Source organism: Pollachius pollachius (assembly GCF_949987615.1).
Source record: "Pollachius pollachius genome assembly, chromosome: 7".
Taxonomy (NCBI): domain Eukaryota; kingdom Metazoa; phylum Chordata; class Actinopteri; order Gadiformes; family Gadidae; genus Pollachius; species Pollachius pollachius.
In genome coordinates this window covers 2,790,634-2,811,994 of record NC_136940.1, presented here as the reverse complement: position 1 = coordinate 2,811,994, position 21,361 = coordinate 2,790,634, and the positions used below count along the sequence as shown (strand labels likewise).

General features: G+C 50.9%; 1 protein-coding gene across 2 annotated transcripts in view; it reads left to right on the top strand.

The window, feature by feature from the left end:
- Positions 1-768: 768 nt before the first annotated feature.
- dennd1b (DENN/MADD domain containing 1B) overlaps positions 769-21,361 on the top strand; it is a 123,432-nt gene continuing 102,839 nt past the window's right edge. For both annotated transcript variants that reach the window (XM_079739785.1, XM_079739784.1), the window contains exons 1-2: positions 769-1,016; positions 1,535-1,599. In XM_079739785.1, the coding sequence (XP_079595911.1) occupies positions 1,000-1,016; positions 1,535-1,599 (82 nt within the window). In that variant the 5' untranslated portion in view covers positions 769-999. The remainder of the gene's footprint in view (positions 1,017-1,534; positions 1,600-21,361) is intronic.

Genomic DNA, 21,361 nt, shown 5'->3' with positions numbered 1-21,361 from the left:
CTATCTGTATTCATCTGTCTCTAACTATGTTATCTCTTGTATGATAAGGGGCAGCAGGTGTAGTGGCCTTGCATACGGGTGTCTGAAACAGCCTGTCCCAGTCTTATTCTGCTGCGTAATTAACTTCATATCAGGCTGGTGAGCTGGCTGTGATCCAGACAGGCTCTCCGGAGACGAGCGCATGGTTACAATCACCACGGGACAACCCCACACCTCGGGAAACCAATCCATGTATTAATGTGTATTGAGCTGTATGTATAGCGACTGTATTAATATGTCAATACTGTAGACATATAGCCTAATTCAGAACGTACCGAAAACAGCAGAACGCCTCGGAATACAAATATCTAATCGAGATTAAGTTTACAGTAATGTGTATTGAGCTGTATGTATAGCGACTGTATTAATATGTTAATACTGTAGACATATATCCTAATTCAGAACGTACCGAAAACAGCACAACGTCTCGGAATACAAATATTTAATCGAGATTAAGTTTACAGTAATGTGTATTGAGCTGTATGTATAGCGACTGTATTAATATGTTAATACTGTACACATATAGCCTAATTCAGAACGTACCGAAAACAGCAGAACGCCTCGGAATACAAATATCTAATCGAGATTAAGTTTAATCTACACTTTAAAAGCAAAGTGTGTGGCGAAAAAACGGAATGGGTGACGTCACGGTGTAAGGTGCGCGTCCGACGAGCTGACGTCACTAATCTCTGACAGCACTTCCTGGAGTGGGGTTTGTTGTGGGAAACACCGACGCCGTGTTTGCCGACGCGGGCTTCCTCAACGCCACGGCAGCAGCATCAGCAGGAGCACGCCAAAGGCACCCATCAGCACAGAGATTCACCCTTGAGGGATGTCGCCGTTTTCCAACGGTACCACATAGACGCCACCGATCACGGAGGAGCGGAACGCGAGGATAGATCCGTCCCCGGGGCGCCCAGAGAGCTGCAGACAGCCTGTGCTGTCGCAATGTTGTGAGCCATGGACAGCAGAATAAAGTAAGGCACGACTTTTGTGTGCGTTTTAACCTAGATCGGAGGTGCCTGACGCGGTCAGAGGTTTGTGTCGTGACCCGGTGGAAGGTCCGAGATGCGGAGGAATGTGTGGTGTAATTTGATCCATCCTCACCGGTGGAGTCAGTAAGCAGGCAGGCCAGCTGGCCGCATTTAGGTCATCCTGCCGGGCTGTCTCGCGTTAGCTGACCACACGTTAACACGTCCTGCTGGTCCTCCGGGGAGAGCGAACACGTTGCCTTTGGCACCGAGTCTCCTCTCCCCTCTCGATAGTCATGTGATCATTGATTGTTCACCCTCTGACAATGTCAACGCCTGACCCAATGTACAATACCGACTCTGTCGCCCAACAATTACAACAAACTCCAAGTGGCATCATGTATCGGTCAATGTGATACATTGATGCACGTCCAACTATGTGCATTCCCAGCTGTTTCAATTATTGTTTTAAGTCCCTCTGTGTGATAACCGCTCTAACGGCGTGTTCTGGTCTTCTGTTTCAGAGAGAACCCTGAACGAACCTTTGATTTAGTTCTACAGGTGGCCTGCCCCAAATCTGCAAATGAAGGTAGGTGTCATTATTTACTCTTTATTTTATCTTTGTATTCAAATGTTACAATAGTGTCTGTGTATTAACATGCGTTTTCAAATAGCATTGTCATGTTAATCCGTCAGTTTTGGGTGATGCATGGTATAACTATGGTGTGTGGGTTAGTTATCATGCGTTCCGGACACTGATTGACGTAGAGCATCAATAACTAGTGTTTAGACCTAACAGAGGTACTTAGAGACCACATCTCCCGGGCCAGAGAGCCTATACTTCATCACATGTTTGTCTGAGTCAGGGGGGGGATTGATAATGAGGGACTGAGGGCCCTCATTATGTCTGTTGTTTGTCCTGTGTTCTCCGGCTAACCCGTGCAGAAACCTAACAACAGGCCCAGGCAGTGCTCTGTATGACGTAGAATACAAGGGGATGGTTTTAAGGTTATTCTTCCTTACTGTCCGTTCTCCTCGCTGACCCTCGCCGTGTGTAAGTCATGTATCCCAGCGTCCACAGCCATCTCACAAGATATTCAGCCAGACTCACTTGTTCAGAGTTCACCTTCCTAGACTCTGCATAGCCTCCCCCCTTACCCCCCCACTTATTGTTTGTTGTACGTCCTTGCACTTAAAAATAGTAATTAGCATTGTTTAGCATCTTACCATAGCTATCTTTGGTTGTATACGGGGAAAGGGTTAACCTAGTGATTGTTATTGCTTGGCACTTTGTTCTATGAACATCCTTACTGTACTGACAGCGATTATATTGTTGTTTCTCTCTCTTCCGACAAATGTACTTATTGTAAGTCGCCTTGGATAAAAGCGTCTGCTAAACACTCTAAATGTAGACAAGACAGAACAACAGCATATCCGTCTTTTACCAACATGGGAACATAAACACAGTTAAGTACAGGTGAGTCTCCAGGGACTCTCCGCAGTGTTTCACCCCTGGCTCCCAGGGCTGGTCTGAAGTTGGAGAGCCTTTCAGTGGAGGGCTTACTGGCTCAGCTGCTGAGTGGAAGTCGACTGAGGGAAAGTTATCCTTGGAAGTAGTTTGAGATGAGATTTTGAGATGAGGTTTAAGAGCGTGTGATCACAGGTCCGCCTCATATCCGGACCTGTGATCACTTGGGCGTCGCTGCTTGGCGGGCTAAACCCACACGCCCATGTCAAACAGAGCAGCCCTTATTGGATAGAACAGGCCCTATACTGCCAAATACTAAATCCTGATTGGATATAACAGGCCCCATACTGCCACATACTTAATCCTCATTGGATAGAACAGGCCCCATACTGCCACATACTTAATCCTCATTGGATACCTTTCCGGTTTGGCAAGTGGTTGTGATTTCTAGAATGTCACTTGATTTGGGCCTGTATGTTTTTATAGTTCATGGTTTTGACAGATTGATAACTGTACTATCAATATTGTGTTTTTATGTCTAACATTGACTTTGGCAATAGTTTGTTGAATGACCTGCTACCAATCATGCTGAAACAGTCCGGCAAGGACTTCGGTTATACATTTGAACTTGATAAACGGTGTCTGAATTCCGAGATGCAGGAATGCTCAAGCATGAATACTGCCTTTCTCAGACTTGGTGTCCACACTTTGTCTCACTTCTGCAAAGTGGTGTTTGGAACAGTGTTCATTGCAGAGCTACTGCACACGTAATCGGACAATGGATTTGATTCAGGGCTCTGAAACCTCCGCAATCAACTCCGACCAGAGATACATCTCTCTCTGGCCAAGATGAGGCCATCGAACCAAAGAATAGAAGTATACATTCAGGAGTATACTTCCCACTGCTCTGCAGAGGCAAGAAAACAACAGTGTCGAGTAATGCCACCGACACTGGCTATATTTAAATCGCCATGGCAACACATTTTACAGCGTTAAAAGCATGAAGAGAAGTGGTACAAGGTTTGAGCTTGCTCACATTTCTCATATCTCCTTAAAAGGCAGGAGATGCAAGTTTGATACCTCTCGCTAATTGTTGTTTGGTTCCTGTTATGGTGTAGATTTCAAACGACTATCGTTCTGTGTAGTTTCTCTTTAATTTTGAACAGTTTCTGGTTAGAGGTGTTACGGGTCCCTTACTAGTCTGACTTTTCAAACCACATCCTCTCTGTGCGATATGAAACTTAGCCCTTACATACCCGGTGTGTTATCAGAAGTGAAGGGAAGTTTCATGGCTTAACGTGCTTTAAATACTACTGCTCTGCTGATCGAATGACACCAATTGTGAAAATCTAATAAGTGGGTACAATTCACACAAACACTTGCACTATTGAATAGTGAGTTCAATGCACTTGAATTTTTGGCGTACTCTTTGTCACAAACCAGAGCGTATTTGTTTAATTTGTGTTGGTTGCTCACTGTCATGCTATAGTTTTAAGAGCGAGCACAATCCACGTTCTTAAAGTGGTGTCAGTCAGTTGAATGGCACTACGAGGTATAGACTTGCATTCAGTACTGTAGGACGCATGTGTTGAGCAACAAGGAAACTACTTTTGCGTGGCGGCAGCAATGATGAGGATGCAGATTTATTTTCTTGCTTTGTCTTGATACTGGTGTCTCCCCACCCCCACCCAAATACTGCGTGTAAAGAAAAGACAGGCGTTCAGTCTCGGTCATATGGAAACTGCCAGCAGGAATAGGCTCTTTCCTGTTCCAGCCACAAACATAAGCTAATGCATTATTTGCATCACAGTGTTGCAATCAATCTTGCTGCTGTTGCTGGAAGATTTAGTTGATAACTTGTCGGGTGGATTTATGAAATGTTTACCTTGGTTAAGACTGTCATCAGTTAACTGCCCACTACATTCTCGACTCCCCCCTAATAATCCAGAACCAGCTCACCATCAATGAAACACAACAACAGCAAAAAACAAAAGCGTGACTGCAAAGTAAGACCCGCCACCGAAATAGCAACGTTTGCCTCCCAGGAATTTAAATATAGTCGTATGGGAGGGATGAGAAACACTGGCACCTCGCCTTCCAATGGGGGCCCACAGGGACCCGGTCTCTGTGTTCATCCCCAGCGCGGCTTGGCTCAGTCGGCCTGACGCACAGCGGATGCTCAGGCATCGAGAGAGCTGCCTGGAAGCGTGACTGGCATGCTAGCGCCTAGCCGCGGCGGCTACATAGAGCCATATTGATGTGCTTCCAAGAGGCTGCCAAAGCTAGCAGATGACGCCCGGGCTCTGCCAAGGCAGGAGGTGGGGGACAGATGCTACCTGTCCCCAGTCCCTCTCCCGCCGGCCAGAATGCTCCCGCTAACATAACAATAAAGTAGAAAAGATCAGCAGCAGCATCATCAGTTGTACGGCCGATTTTCCCGCTGCTATTACGGGGAATGATTTGCTGTTAAAGTATTTGTCAATGATAGGATCCTGACTTTGATCTTCTGCTTGTGCCATTGGAGGCACCGTTCTATACCATTGAGCATATGTCATGTTTTTTGTGGGACTATTGGCATGTTTATTGTTTCCGTTAATGCCCGGTGACAAGCCTTCACTAGTGTGGGAATGGATGGGCGAGGGGTTGATTAGGAGGACGGTTAACGCGCGTGGATCGGTCTTGGTTCCCTCGATGCAGAAATGTGAAGAATGGAAACAAGAGAGCGAAACTCCAGAGCAGACGTCTCCTGCCTTTCGCTTTACGGAGCCCTTTAACTTCCCCTGCACCAATTACAAAAAGTAACTCTTGTTCTGTTTCCCAGGGAGCGTTCTGGCAGAGACCTGGAGGTCTCGGTGTCACCCCCCGCTAGGTAGCTAGTTATCAATCCCTCTCCTTTTGCTGCTGCAGCCGCCTCCAGCACCTCTGTGATACTCCAATTTCACAGATTCCACCGCCATTCTTTTTTTTTTTTTCCCCCAGATTGCCGCCTCTTTTCCACTAGCACCCTTTGCCGAGCAAAACGACCGTGTAGTACATCTTTTAGCCGAGGCTGAATGCTGACATTCAGCTAAAATGTCAGAGTTGCGCCCTGACCCCTCGTGTTGCTAGTCCTGCGTTCTGATTGGCTGCCGGCGACGCGGCGAGGTCATGATGGACTTGTAGTCAAGCGGGGAGCCTTTGGGAGACCAGCAGATGCCATGGCAGCCAGGAGAGTGTTGATTGGTCATTAGAGAGGCCATCGTCCTCTGTTCACACCCCGGGGAGAGTCTCAGGGTCTCCCTTCGCGCTCTCTCTCTCCCCACCCGCCTTGCTGTCTCGCCAGTTCGACTTAGCTAAATTGGCTCTCTCACAAAGAGCTCGACACTTCCTTACTGCGTCTCAGTTTTTTTTCCTTCTGCTTCTCGGTTTCTGTAAAACTGAATAGAGGAAGTCTCCCAACCTCCTGCCCTCTGGCGTTGAAGACCACAGTGTCAGTGGACTTTCAGAAGTCCCTTCCTGCTTTTAGGGCATGGTGGATGTTTACAGTATGATGTTTGACCAACAGGTCAACCTATAGCGGCCGTCGCTTCGCGTCTACACTTCAGGTTATCGGCTGGTTAATATCTTATCCGGAGAGCTGGCGGTTACCTCTGTGTACTACGGTTTTCTTTTGTCAGTATTTTGAACCGCAGGGTAGACTGTAGCATTTGCCTTTTTGAAGAGCTTTTTGAACATTCATTTTCTGCATTACATCCAGCAGCACACACTTGTTTCAATTATTGACCTCCATTACTCCAAACCACACTTGAAAGGATTTGATCAAGCAAAACCTCATTCCAAAGTTTCTCATTCAGACTAATGATATTATATTCCATATAAAGATATTCCTTCTTCTTCGGCGGAACATGGTGAGCCAATACGTGCTTTGAAAATGAATGCCGCTGGAGTTGATTCATAGGTCAACCACAAGCCTTAATGAGAAAAATGTGTTGTTCACCTCCATATTTGTTATATATTTATTTATATTTATTTATTATTTATATTTGTTTGTGTGTTTTATGATTTAAATGAGGCCAGAGATAACTTCCAGCCTGGGGTCTTTCAAAAACGAATAACATCATCATAATCCTGGAACAAAAAATCTCATAACCAAATGAATGTGAACCTATTAGGCAGAGCAGAGCTAGGCCATGCAAAGAGGTGGTGTGACACAAGTTTTGTTTAACAGCAGCTTTGGGGGGGACAACGGTCCTTATGGAAAAAGAGAGAATGCAAACAAGTGCACCGGACATTGGCCCTATTTTGTCAGACACACACACACACACACACACACACACACACACACACACACACACACACACACACACACACACACTACCTTATTTTCAATGTAAAACCAAAGTGCTACCCGCTACAAAACCAGGGCGATGGGACAGACTGAAGGCAGAGACGGAAAGTGTGGGGGGAGAGAGGGTAGGACGGGGGGGGGGGTGGGGGAGAGAATATGCTGATGTGTGTGTGTGTGTGTGTGTGTGTGTGTGTGTGTGGGGCATGTGATGACATACTGCGCCGAGTTGCTAGCAATGCTCTCCCTGTGGCTGACACAGCGCTGAGACTCTAGAGGCACCCCCCCGGATCCACCCCCCCCCGCCTGTGTTGCACCAGCAGGTACATGTTTGACTATATAGTGTGTGTGCGTGTGTGTGTGTGTGTGTGTGTGTGTGTGTGTGTGTGAGACAGAATGCTGGGAGGGCTGCAGCAGAGTGAATTCCCTCTCAGGCCCAGGGAACATGGCAGTGACGCCACAGACAGGTTTTAGACCCGTCTGACGGATTCGGTCAATAATTTAATATCAAGCTTACTCCAATTTATTTTTTATTCATTGTGCGTGTGTGTGTTTGTTGGTGTGTGTGTGTTGGAAAGTGCGGAAGAAATTTGTATTTGTCCGCATCCCTCACACAAGTGTTTAGGTACTGTTCGTGTGTTTCTGTGTGTGTGTGTGTGTGTGTGTGTGTGTGTGTTGGCAAGTGCGAAAGAAAGTGTGAGATTTCTAATATTCGTCCCTGGGCTTCTCAACGCTGTGTCACTGCTGGCTCCTTGTCGTACGTGTTCACGCTCCTTGTCGTACATGAACACGTCACCACCACGAGTGGCGGTGACGTGTTCAGAAGAAACACGAGAGAGAGAGAGAGAGAGAGAGAGAGAGGTTCCGGGTTTCAGCTGGTGTCGACCGCCCCGTGGCGCTACCTGTTACCTGGGAGAACAAAGCAGAACACCTGAGTCATCAAGGAGCTGAGACACTCCTCGGTAGTTGCCTGCCGTTTGTAGATGAGAAGGGAATGACTGCAATGTAACAGGTCAGCACAGCAGATGGTGTGCCCACACACACACACACACAGCACATCTGAGGAGGAAAAGAACAATGATTGGCTGGCTCTCGTGGATGTAATGCCAATGTGGCCTAGTTTAGCTGCTCGCAAACGAACAGGATTATCTTAATTCCGGTTCATCATAGCTGTGCTGCTGGTAATCTGCCCAAGTCTGTAATCAGAGTGTGTGTGTTTGTGAGAAATATGTTGACAGTCATGGTGGTTAGCCACTTTATGATAACTGGGCGTTTAAATATAAGGGTGTTAAGAACAGGCTGAATATAGGTAGGGTGGATGGATGCAGCAAAGCAACACATTTTGATGATTTTGTCGCTTGCTTTATGTAATATTTATTGGAATTGCCTAAAGTTAACGCTTTGTCACATTTCAAGTGCATTTAAAACCAAGCAGGGCCGTGTTACGGCAAACAATGGCTTTCCCTCTTCCTATCCTTGTGTCTCTGCCCTGCCTGCGAGATCTCCGCTTCGTTCAGGGCCGGTTTGACCACAACAAAACTTGATAGGAATTTCTGGGCCGGTGCTGGACAGGCGCCTGTCTGTCATCTCAGCCTCCCTGTGTTTTCCCCATGTCCTCAGCTGTGGCCCGGGGCTCCACTGCACAGGCCCGTCCCCTTGACACCCTGCGTGCAAACCGTGAATATGATGCCATCTCCAAGCGAACACTGGCCCTCCTAGCCATCCATTAAGGATCTGGGCCATTTCTTCAAGTTCTGGGGGGAGGGGGAGAAATAGGTCAAACGGTTCATTCCTGGTTTATTTTTTGAACGTCGGGGGTTGCCGTAGTATTTGTCATCACGAGTCACGTGATTCCCTCCCCGGCGTCTTTTGTTATCATGCAGACCGACATGCGTGATTCATGCTCGCCTCTAATTGGCCCAGAGGGGCTTAGTGTGCTCAGTGAGTGTTTGACACAAGTTAACTCCCTCCCCTCTCCCCCTCCCCTCCATCCCATTCATCTCTCCGTACCTCCCCCATTGTTTTTACTTTGTTGTAATATTTACCTCAAGGCATTCCACCTCGTGTAAAGAGGCAGTCCAATAGGGCGGCTTGAAGCCGTCCTGTGTGTTTCGTTATTCACTTCTCTAAATCACCTGTTGGCCTTCTAACCCCCCCCCCCCCCCCCCCCTTTCTCTGCGAGACGCTGCGTGAGTGTGAGGAGACGCCTCACGCGGAGAGGTGAAACGCTCACCCCGTAGTACGCATTGTCAACGCTGACTTCTGAGAGCTGCCTGTGGATAATGAAAGCGCAGCGGCAAACCAGACCCGACAGACCCGCTGGAGCGTTCGGTCAGGACGGGTGTGTGTGTGTGTGTGTGTGTGTGTGTGTGTGTGTGTGTGTGTGTGTGTGTGTATGGGCAGGGTTTCACAGTCGCTCCTGTCCTATGCTGCCAATGGAGGCCACTGCTTAAAGACTGTCACTTGGTTAATATTGAGCCTACTAATTAAGTTGTTGGCTGAGTGGGTGTGTCTCCGGATTAAGAACGAAGGTGCGGCAGCGCCTGGCCTTGGATGTGCTCAAGCTGCCTATTGTCCTTCTGTTTACCTTGATAACATGATGGCTCAGGAGTTATGATTCACCAGTACATAACGTGGAGGATATTGGTTTGATCTGCTTTGATCCCCAGGATAAATTTTGCCTTTGGTGTTGGAGCAGTATTAAAAATAAAATAATCCATTCCCAACACATGTCCCACAAAATAACATTTCGGAAAAAATATTCATTATTAAATTATTATTAGTATTTATTTTTTGAAGCAGGCATGTTTGTCTCTGTTCTACTGCAGACCAACAGTCTGTACTAGACTATGATTTGAGATAAAAATCGTTCAACGTCAGATGTAAGACCTATATTTTCCCCTTCAAAGACTCTGAAACCATATGGCTACGTGGTTTATTCTTTAGTTGTATACCCGTGCAGGTTTCTGTCGCATTGACACAGACACACACACACACACACACACACACACACACACACACACACACACACACACACACACACACACACACACACACACACGACTCTCTAAATCAAGGTCTGTGTGAACGTGTTTGGGTACAGGCTGATGTCTCATCCTCTTAGCAGATACACTGTGTACGCATCCCCGTGGAAGAGGAACGACTGGCTGATTGACTGACTGACTGACTGACAGACAGAGAGCCTGGCTGCCTGTCTGTCAGCCTCCGCATGTGAACTTCAAATCACAGCTCTGTGGTGCGGCGTGTAGCTGCCTGTAGCGCGGCTTTACTCTGTCATCGGCGGGGTGAGGGTGCCTCCGGGTGCCGTGCCGCACGACGTTGACTGAGATCGATCTCCCGGGCACCTCAAGGAGCCGCCGTGTTATACACGCCGTCGTCACGCCCGCCGCCGTCGCCGCCGCCGCCGCCGCCGGAACACCCACTACACAGAGAGAGACCGGCAAAAAGGGAGAGATTCGATTCGAGAGGTTTTGGTACGGGCTAACCCCCCCCCCGGTGAAGTGGGAACACTGGTGGTGTCGGATTCAACCAATTAGGGTTTGATCACACCGTTAATACGTGTGGGTGGGTGGCCACGCTGGCCTGTGATAGGCTGCACCTTTTAGAGATAATTATGAATTCATATATGGGTTAAATAATGGTGACTATAAAGTGCGCAAATGGATAATTATGTCTTAGGTGGGACAAGTCAAGTTTGTTAATGATTGTGTTGGCACAGGCTAATTAGAGTGAGAATTGTAATCAATAGTCTTTTAATCAATAGCAAATTAGTCATTATTATACGCAATTAGTGGATTAGTACATTATTATATGTATAAGTTCTTTTTTTTGTATAAATAATACAACCATTTAAATGTCAATAAAAACTAAAAACAGTACTTTGGAGAAAGTAAAAAGCTATAAACATGCTTGTGCTCGTGATGTCAAAGTATCAACTGCAAAAATATTTGTGATTGGCCTTAGAATTTTGAGAATATCTTTTAATCCTTCATTTAGAAGCTGTTGGCTGATGATCCAGTTTGGGTGAATTTCCTTTGACCATCAAAATAAAAAAAATATAAAAATGATAAAACTAGGAATTTTCTGTTTATGTAAGAAATACAAAATCTGAACATTAATTATTTGTTTTGGAATATATGAGTAAGTCCCTAAAATACATAATTCCTCTCACAACAAGTAGGTCAAAACAGTACTTGTAAAGAGTACTCAGTCCTCCGGCAATAAAAAGTGAGTACTTTTTTACCCCCGAGTATACAGGTCAAGTCATGCTTCACTAACGACCGAGTAGCACTCTCGATGTAGACGATTCACTTTGCTTTTTATGCATATTAGTTCATTAATAGAGTTATTTAATTGCAGTGTTTTGCGAGGTGTTTTTTCCTGGCGCTGGAGGCAGATGGTTGGCCATATGGAGACAAGTGTGTGACTACCTGAAGAAACGGTTCGCTTTTTTTTTTCAACCAGCCGGCCACCAACCCAGCCATGCATTCATCACCATTAGCCTTAAGTTGTTGCTGTTAACACCGCTGCGTCCGGCCGGTCTCGCCCCGAGTGCACGCACGGCGCCTACAAAATGTAAAAACGGGGGGGTGGGAGAGTGGGTGGCGGCATGTGGCTCAGGAGGTAGAGCGGGTTGGCTGGTAACCGTATGGTTGCCGGTTTGATCCCTGTTTGTTCCTCCTAGCCAGTGTTGCCAGATTGGGCGGGAAATCGGGCCTGATCTGGCAACACTGCTCCTAGCTGAGTGTGGAGGTGTCCCCGAGCGAGACGACCTCACCCCGACTGCTCCTGACGAGCCGGCTGTCCGCCCTGAGTGGTCGACGCCGCCGTCGGTGTGTGAATGAATATGTGCATGAATGGGTGAATGTTAGGCAATAATATAAAGCGCTTTGAGTGGCCACTGGTTAGAGCACCAGGAGCGCTACTAGTCCATCTACCATTCACTACTGCAGTGTATCTCACTGGGCCTTATTGTCCAAGAGGCATTAAGGCCGTCTTAATCTCCGCTGTGGTTTAACCGCGATGCATCTCAGAGAAGGGATTAGTCCTCCCACCAAACTGATTCCAGGCCTCTGAGCGATATGCTCTGTAGCTTCGGCAGCGGAGGCAGTGGGGCAGGAACGCCGGGAAGAAGAGCTTCAGGAGGGATCGGTGTCTCTGGAGATAATGTTTATTTTTTTGATAGCCTCCAGTCAGTCTGACTATTCTGACAAACAGGCCGGCCGCGTGTTGTGTGGTGTGTGTGTGTGTGTGTGTGTGTTTGTGTGTGTGGGGGGTGCAGTGATGCGGAGCCGGTGTTTGACATGATGTTGGACCGGTATGGAGGCTGACTGGGAACATCAGCGTTGATACGTGGTGATACACAGAGGCTGTCACTGCACCCGCGTCCATATGCTGTGCCGCTCATTCGTGAAGCTGTGAAATTGGGTTGCATCCCAACTAGCCTGGAGACGGTATCTCTTTCACGTCTCCCTCTCCCTCTCCCTCTCTCTCTCTCACCCCCCCACCCACACTCACTCCGCCCCCTCCCTCCCTGCCTCCCTGCTCCCGCTTAATTCGTATTTTGCAAAGTCTCTCTGCCCTCGAATAGCGGGCAAGATGGAAGAGCTAATGTAGCATTAATGGGGTCGTACCGTCGCCATGCAGAGTTCTCTTTCTTCGTCTCCCAGTGAGGATGAGGATGCTGTGTGTCTTGCTCAGAGGCAGCGGTAGCAGCAGCAGCAGTCAGGACTTGGAACCTTGGATTCCTCTCCCCCCCCCCCCCCCCCCCCCCCCCCCAGGCCTGCTTCCTGCTACGTGTCTGAAACTTGTTAATTTTTTTTTACTTCCCCTCACTAGCTGTTTTGACTTGTGTTGGTTGCAGAACGTTCTGCTGTCAGAGAATGGAGATATGGTGATGATGTCTCGTTTGGAAAATGACTCGTCTTTATGAGCTAATCATTCACCTAAAAAGTAAAAAATATTAAGAGTTTAAAATTAAAAACTAAAGAACTAAAGTATGATTCGAAACTAAGTCCTATTCAGTGTCATGAAGTGAAGCTGTGAAGTGCTACTTCTCTTATTAGTTCCATACAACGCCTTCCCTCAGATCACTTCCACAATTAGTGGCCTGCAGCCTCCAAGCGCTTGAACACCACGGTGTGACCAATCGGTCTTAACCAACTTAACGACCATATCATCGTCGTTAGGTAGTCTCCTCTGTTCCTGGCTCACTAATACAGCATGAAATGTAATGCCATTTGCGGGGTTGCGCAATGTGAGAGTGAACGTGCAAAAAGTAGAAGTAAAGCAGAGTAGAAACCCATGTCTAAGTGACGGGGAGTGTTTTTCTCTCTGTTGGCCTTTGAAAGACACCCACTAATCTGCTTAGCCCTTTTAATTGTGAGCAGGGCCTTGTGCCTCCCCCCAGCCAGACTGGGGCTGCTGATCCAGAAGGAAACCGCTGACCACCAGTCGTCTCTCTCTTTAGGGTTCTGACCCCCATCGCCCCCCCCCCCCTGGGTGGGGGTCCCTCTTCATCCCTCTGTCCAACCCGGGGTCCTTCCCTCTCCTCCTCTCGCACGGCCTCCTTTAGGGAGGAACCCCATCTCCCCGTTCGGACAATAGACGATTTTCCCGGCCATATGTTGTCTTGACGTCTTCATCAGGTTCACAGCGGGTTACCTTAGTTAACTTTCACTCCACTGGCTGATGGGATTTTCTCCCTGTGTTCCTCCGAGCGGCCGCGGCTCAGAGTCTAGACGGGGCCCCGGTGCAGTCCTCCCCTCCAGCCCCGTGCCCACAATGGCTGTGTTTGGGATGCTAAGTAGCTCTAGCTTCCTCGTGTTAGCGCCCGAATGGGCCAGGCGCTAAGACAATGCTTTTGTCCAGGAGGCATACAGGAGAGGGTGGTGGAGGAGGTGGAGAAGGAGGTGGAGGGGGGGGGTTGCTAATCCACTGCGCAAAAGAGAATCCGTGTGAGATCAGACACGGCGAACGAGTGAGACGTGAAAACGGAGTGAATGAAATCATTGCCAGGGAAGGTTAGAGGGCAGCAGTTTAACCCCTCGGCCAAGGAAGGGGGGAGGAGGGGGGAGGAGAGGAGCCATAGGGAGAAGGGGAGGGGGGGAGGGAGAGAGGAACGGGGGGGAGAGGCAGGCGCCCGCATCCCTTCATCTCCAGAGCGAGGGGAAGAAGGGAGAGGGAGAGGAGAGGGGAGAGAGGGGAGGAGAGGGAGAGGGAGAGGAAGAGAGGAGAGGGGGGAGAGGAGGGGGAGAGGGGAAGAGGGGAGAGGGGGAAGAGAGGAGAGGGGGAGAGGAGGGGGAGAGGGGAAGGGAGGAGAGGGGAGGAGAGGGGAGGAGAGGGAGAGGGGAAGAGAGAAGAGGAGAGGAGAGGGGGAGAGGAGAGGGGGAGAGGAGAGGAGAGGGGGGCAGGAGAGGGGGAGAGGAGAAGGGGAGAGGAGAGGGAGAGGGGGAGAGGAGAGGGAGAGAGGAGGGGGAGAGGGGGGAGAGGGAGAGGAGAGGAGAGGGGGAGAGGAGAAGGGAGGAGAGGGGGGGAGAGGGAGAGGAGAGGAGAGGGGGGCAGGAGAGGCAGAGGAGAAGGGAGGAGAGGGGGGGGCGTGCCGGTGGCTTTCACAGCAGCCCGCTCCTCCTCTCCTTCTTCTCACCGAAGCTGCTGCTCCCCGTATGGGAATTGGCTTTTTTTTTTCCTCCTTCTCCTTTTTTAACAAACACAGGGCCCCCTCCTATTCACTCACGGCACACATTCAGCACCTCATGCATGTGAAGGTTGGAGAACAGTGCAGCGTTTTCTGTGCCTTAAGAACGTAGGCCGCCTGGAGTTGAGCCGGCTGTGAGGGCCCCCGGTGCGTTTGATTCCCGCCGTATAGAGACTTATTGGCTAGGAGCCTTTATCTAAATGTGTATTCACTCTGGACCCAGCGCTGCGGCTCGCTCGCTTGTTTTGGTCCGGCTCCTTAGACCTCCACCTCCTTTATGCTCTGTTTTAAAACCGCCGTGATTGGCAGCATTGCAGACGGCGCCCTTCCCTTCGACGCACGAGTCGAGAGATTCTGCACGACCAGACGCAGGGCCGAGTGTCCGTGGCTATCAGAATTAAAGACATATCAGGAACATATTGGGGGCGGCACGTGGCCCAGGAGGTACAGCCGGTTGGCTGGTAACCGGAAGGTTGCTGGTTCGATCCCCGGCTCCTCCTAGCTGAGTGTTTAAGTGTTCCTGAGCAAGACGCCTCGCCTCACTGCTCCCGGTGGTTGGCTCCGCCACCATTCGGTGTGTGAATGTGTGCATGAATGGGTGAATGGTGAATGTTAGGTAATATTGTAAAGTGCTTTGAGTGGCCACTGGTTAGAAAAGCGCCGTATAAATGCAGTCCATTTACAATTCAGCATGTATCCCCCCCGTCGTCTTTCAGTTCTATTTTCAGGACGTGTCTGTTACTTTAAGGGAAGTAGACAAGTTTTAAATTTCGTGGGGGCCGTCTGTCTGTCTCTCTCTCTCTCTCTCTCTCTCTCTCTCTCTCTCTCTCTCTCTCTCTCTCTCTCTCGGAGGCCTGTGCTCAGAGGTTCATCCCACCGAGGGCCTCAGTAAGCAGAGTGTTCTGCTGGAGCACTGGGCCGTTTTAACTCCTTATTTGTATCGTTTCATCATTTGTTGTAGTTCTGTCCTATTCTACCGTGCGCGTGAGGGCAGGTCACCCGCACTCTCGCGCTCCGACTCTTTATCATTCGTCCGCCACCTCCTCCACATCTTCCCGCCTCCTCTTCACCACGTCCTTCGTCAGACCCGAGCCCCCCTCTCACCTATTAACCCTGCTCTCTCCTGGCCACCTTGCCCACCCCCAGCCCCTCCCTCTCGACTCCCTCGACCCCTCCCCTATTAACCCCGTCCTTCCCTCCCTCCTTTCCTGCTTCATATCCTCCGAGGCTCCGCCTTTACTCTCCAACCGTAGCCCCCCCCCCCCCCTCTCACACACGAACCCCCACCACCACCTCCACCTCCACCACCCCAGAAAACACTCCTTCCTCCTCCTCCCACCTCCCTCTCCCCTCTCAGCAGCATATCGACGTGTAAAGACAGGATCTCCTGGAACGGCTGAACATTGATTTGGGACTGTCAAAAGCCTGAGCCCTCCTCCTCCTCCTCCTCCTCCTCCTCCCCCCCCCCGTTCGCACCAGGGCTCGGGGGGGCCGCCGCCTGTGTGTTGGCCTCGTGCCGGCTGTCGGGGGGGGGGGGGGGGTCAGCCATGCCTGAACCCCGGCGGGGGGATCAATGGACACGCTGCGGCTCCGCGCTCCTCGGCCCGCCGGGCGGTGTGTAAACAGCGCTCGCCACGTCACACCCCGCGATCGCACCGCTCTCGCCGTCACGCGCGTACGCACACGCACAAACATGCATGCGTTCACATGCATGCACACGCACACATACACGCACATGTGCGCACATACATGCAGACGCTCGCACACACGCGCATTGTCACAGCCAAAAAGGATGCAACAAGAATGAGCGGGCCAGAGTCGGGTTCACCATGAACAAAACAAAGGTTAACTTCGTATTCCCAGCGTGCAAACGGCTAACGAGAACCACAGAATGCGTAAAGACGTCTGCGCCAAATCAAAACAGACAGAATAGGAACACAACCAAACAAAAAGCGCTACGGTAGCCGTCCGCCTTCAAACAAAGGCACAGGACAAACTAGCCGTCAGGTGGGTGTGGCCCTGCCCCCCCCCCCCCCCTGGTGGGCAGAGCGGAGGGTCTGTTAACGGCTGCAGCGCGCCCATCAGCCTCATCAGCCACGCCCACACCCCTGATTGAAGCAAGAACAAAACAGGCATTAGGACAAACGAAGGCCAGAGAGCCGCCACACGCGTACACGCAGACACCCGCATACGCGCATACACACACCGATTGCATGAACGCGCACACACGCACACATACATGTACGCTCCCAAACACAAACACACACACGGACAGACGTGCGCAAACACGCACACACGCGCATACAAACACACAGACGCGCGCACACACGACAAAAACACACACACTTGCATACAAGAACACGCACGCTCACGCTGGAACACGCCACCCCCACATCCTCCCGCCTCCTCTTCACCACATCATTCCTCAGACTCCACCCGAACACGCACGCACGCACGCACGCACGCACGCACGCACGCACGCACGCACGCACGCACGCACGCACGCACGCACGCACGCACGCACGCACGCACGCACGCACGCAGGCACGCAGGCACACAGTCACACTCACAAGCAGGCACCTGGAGAGAGAGGCCACAGCCTCCATCACTCGGCCTCCTCCCTGCCCCATCAGCGTGTGGGTGTGAACAGAGCACTCTGACTCCCCGATAGGTGATTCTCAATTCAATTTGCACCCCGCCGGAGCCGTTTGTGTTCACCGGGGGGGCCGGCGCCAACGTGAGTTGTGGCCCCCTCGCCCCTTTGGCCGCGGCGGCTTTCATGTCGGCTTTGGATTGGCGTGTCGCAGCTCCTCATATATTCTGTCGACCGTATGGAAATGTATTAAACACCTTCTAAACCCTGCAGCTCGGGGTCTCCGTGGAGATGGGGGGGGGGGGGGGCCTGTGTGCTGATATGTGTTGGACTGACCGCCGTGACACGACCTCCATGAGTAACAACAAACAGAAGAAACGGGTGTTGTTTTGAGTGTTTCCCTTTTGTGTGTTGAAGCACTTTGTGGGCCATGTATTGAACATGTTGCCACTTTGGCATGGACGTTGTTAACATGGATGTGTAGAACCGTTGATTTGGTGTCTTCTTCATTATGTTGTCATGGCCTTAGATGTGACATGTTCCTAGGTAGGGAAATGTATCTGGGATCAGATTCCTCATCAGCATTCATTCGTGTTCAACCAGTCCGGTCAAGATTTTCCGATCTCAAATGATCGTACGGTTCACGATGCGTAGGCTGTGCGCGTGACTTCATGGTTTATGTTCGTACCGTTATGAAGTAGAAGAATAGCCCAATTCAAACCGGAGAATAGGTCTTTAGAGACCGGCCTTGGGTCTTCAGAGTCTCAGAGGTCTGGTGGTCTGATGGGGGGATGGAACCAATGAAGAGCAAAATAACTCGGTCTTTATTCTATCAGTTGACGCTCAGACCTCTCTCAGGTGAAGACAAAAGCACCTTCTGAATAAATAATAACCATTTAATCCAATGCCCGTTATTATTCATCCAAATATATCACTCATGTAATTGATGTTGCATATTATTAGCGAGGTGTCAGGACACAAGCAGAGAGAGAGAGATGATGAGCGAGAGAAAGACGAGGCATAACTGAGCAGGCGTGACTCGGAGCCGGTTTGAGCGATCCGTGATTACGGAACACATTATTGATGCCGACCCTATCCGAATCTTAGTGGGGGGAATTAATTTCCCTTCGGATGGAAGAAGGTAGATCACATTAAGCTTCCCAGTGTTTACCTCCACGCTGTGTCTTATGTAGGAGAACACACGACCACACACACATGTTGTTCCCTTTTGTTTACTGCAGGTTCTAACCAGAGTAACCGTTCCATATGGTGTGTGTGCTCCTTTTGTTTGCGCGTGTGCGCGTGTGCGTGTGTGCGTGTGTGTGTGTGTGTGTGTGTGTGTGTGTGTGTGTGTGTGTGTGTGTGGGGGGGGTGACAGGATTAAGCAGTGCGGGATCTGTCACTGTGACATTCGTATCCCCTGGCAATGCGGCAGGGGGTCCCCCTCACCCCTGTAACCTTCAACTCTCAGCCTGAGCCCCCCACCCCCCAACCCCTCCCAACCACCACCACCCGCCCTCACCCCCAACCCTTTCCCTGAAGGCAGCCCACCTCCACCACCACCACCACCACCACCACCACCACCACCACCAGTAGCCCACTTACCAGCCCCCCAGCAGACACACGGGTCCCTCACTACCATCACGTGCCGACCCCGGCTCCAGGACTACTGCTGCCCCAGTCCAGGAGCCCTGGGGACCAGGGCTCCTGGACTGGGGCAGCAGTAGTCCTGGAGGCCTGGTTTCCCCCCGCTCCACCAGACACACCACCACCGTACAGCAGGATGAGCGGGCTACGGATACGGCAGCGAGGGATAAAGGTGGTGGTGGAGGTTGGGGTGGAATTCAACAACAACCAGGGGGATGAAGTTTGGGAAAGGGAGACAACGGAAGTGAAACGAGGAGCAGAGCAGCGAGAGCGGCGTTCACGGCCCGACGTTTGGCAGGCGGGGATGAAGAATGCAACAAGGGGAACTGTGTAGGAACGTTCAGGAGACGAGAGGGTGCAGCGTGGATCCTCCGGAGAGGAAGAGAGACGGAGGGAGATGGAGAGAGAGCGAGTCAGAGAGAGAGTCGGAGAGAGAGGGAGACGGAGAGAGACAGAGAGGAAGAGACGGAGAGAGAGTCAGAGAGAGAGAGACGGGTGAGAGAGAGACGGGTGAGAGAGAGACGGGTGAGAGAGAGACGGAGAGAGAGACAGGAGAGAGAGAGACGGAGAGAGAGACGGGTGAGAGAGAGACGGGTCAGAGAGACGGAGAGAGAGAGAGACGGAGAGAGAGACGGGTGAGAGAGACGGAGAGAGAGAGACGGGTGAGAGAGACGGGGAAGGAGGGGGGGGGGTGAGAGCACCTCGGTTTGTGAAGGAGAGCGGGAGGGAGAGAGAGAGAGAAAGAGAGAGGCGTAAAGCTTTCCAGAGAAGGCTGAAGGTTGAGGGCGTCGGAGAGGCGGGGAGCGATGTACTGCATAGGAAGAGGCTGGTCCCGGCCTCCTGAATATCTCATCCATGCCCCCGGGGTTGGGTGGAAAGGGGGGGGGCAGTGATTGGCGTGCTTCGCCTCCTCCCTTCGCACTCTGTCCTCTGCTCAGGTCGGCTCCCCCCCACCTCCCTCTCCACGTGTCTGTGAACGCCGGGTCTGGACTGGGACGCGTCCTGCTGTGATACTTGGGCGGGCCTTGTGAGCCTGCCTTGTTGGGCCCGCCTTGTTACATTTACATTTAGGGCATTTGGCAGACGCTTGTATCCAAAGCGACTTGCATAAGTGCATTTGTCCGAAGAAAGAGAGACAATATATGGCTGTCGGTACAGTAAGGATGTTCATAGAAGTGCCAAGCACTAACAGTCGCTAGGTTAACCCCTTCCCCGTGTACAGCAAAGATAGCTAGGATAAGACGCTACACAATGCTAAGTACTGTTTATAAGTGCATGGACGTACAACATAAAGTAAGTGCATACATTAAGTGCGTACATTAAGTGCCAGGAAGTACAACAAACCAACAATTGACCAAGAGTTGTTGGGGGGGGGGGGTTGGTTCAAGTGGTTCTGCCCTGAAAGATACACTTATGTGTCATTAACAGAGTTGCTGTCTTTCGGTTCGTTCTTTGGTTTTTACTCTGAATGCAGGATTAGTGCCACTCAAAACAAGTTGATCAATCCCTCTCTCTCTCTCTCCCCCATTCCCTCACTCATCCCTCTCTCTCTCCCCCATTCCCTCACTCATCCCTCTCTCTCTCTCCCCTATTCCCTCACTCATCCCTCTCTCTCTCTCCCCCATTCCCTCACTCATCCCTCTCTCTCTCTCTCCCCCATTCCCTCACTCCTCCCTCTCTCTCTCTCTCCCATTCCCTCACTCATCCCTCTCTCTCTCTCTCCCCCATTCCCTCACTCATCCCTCTCTCTCTCTCCCCCATTCCCTCACTCATCCCTCTCTCTCTCTCCCCCATTCCCTCACTCATCCCTCTCTCTCTCTCTCCCCATTCCCTCACTCATCCCTCTCTCTCTCTCCCCCATTCCCTCACTCATCCCTCTCTCTCTCTCCCCATTCCCTCACTCATCCCTCTCTCTCTCTCCCCCATTCCCTCACTCATCCCTCTCTCTCTCTCCCCCATTCCCTCACTCATCCCTCTCTCTCTCTCCCCCATTCCCTCACTCATCCCTCTCTCTCTCTCTCCCCCATTCCCTCACTCATCCCTCTCTCTCTCTCCCCCATTCCCTCACTCATCCCTCTCTCTCTCTCCCCCATTCCCTCACTCATCCCTCTCTCTCTCTCCCCCATTCCCTCACTCATCCCTCTCTCTCTCTCTCCCCCATTCCCTCACTCATCCCTCTCTCTCTCTCCCCCATTCCCTCACTCATCTCTCTCTCTCTCTCTCCCCCATTCCCTCACTCATCCCTCTCTCTCTCTCCCCCATTCCCTCACTCATCCCTCTCTCTCTCCCCCATTCCCTCACTCATCCCTCTCTCTCTCTCCCCCATTCCCTCACTCATCCCTCTCTCTCTCTCCCCCATTCCCTCACTCATCCCTCTCTCTCTCTCTCCCCCATTCCCTCACTCATCCCTCTCTCTCTCTCCCCCATTCCCTCACTCATCCCTCTCTCTCTCTCTCCCCCATTCCCTCACTCATCCCTCTCTCTCTCTCCCCCATTCCCTCACTCATCCCTCTCTCTCTCTCCCCCATTCCCTCACTCATCCCTCTCTCTCTCTCCCCCATTCCCTCACTCATCCCTCTCTCTCTCTCCCCCATTCCCTCAC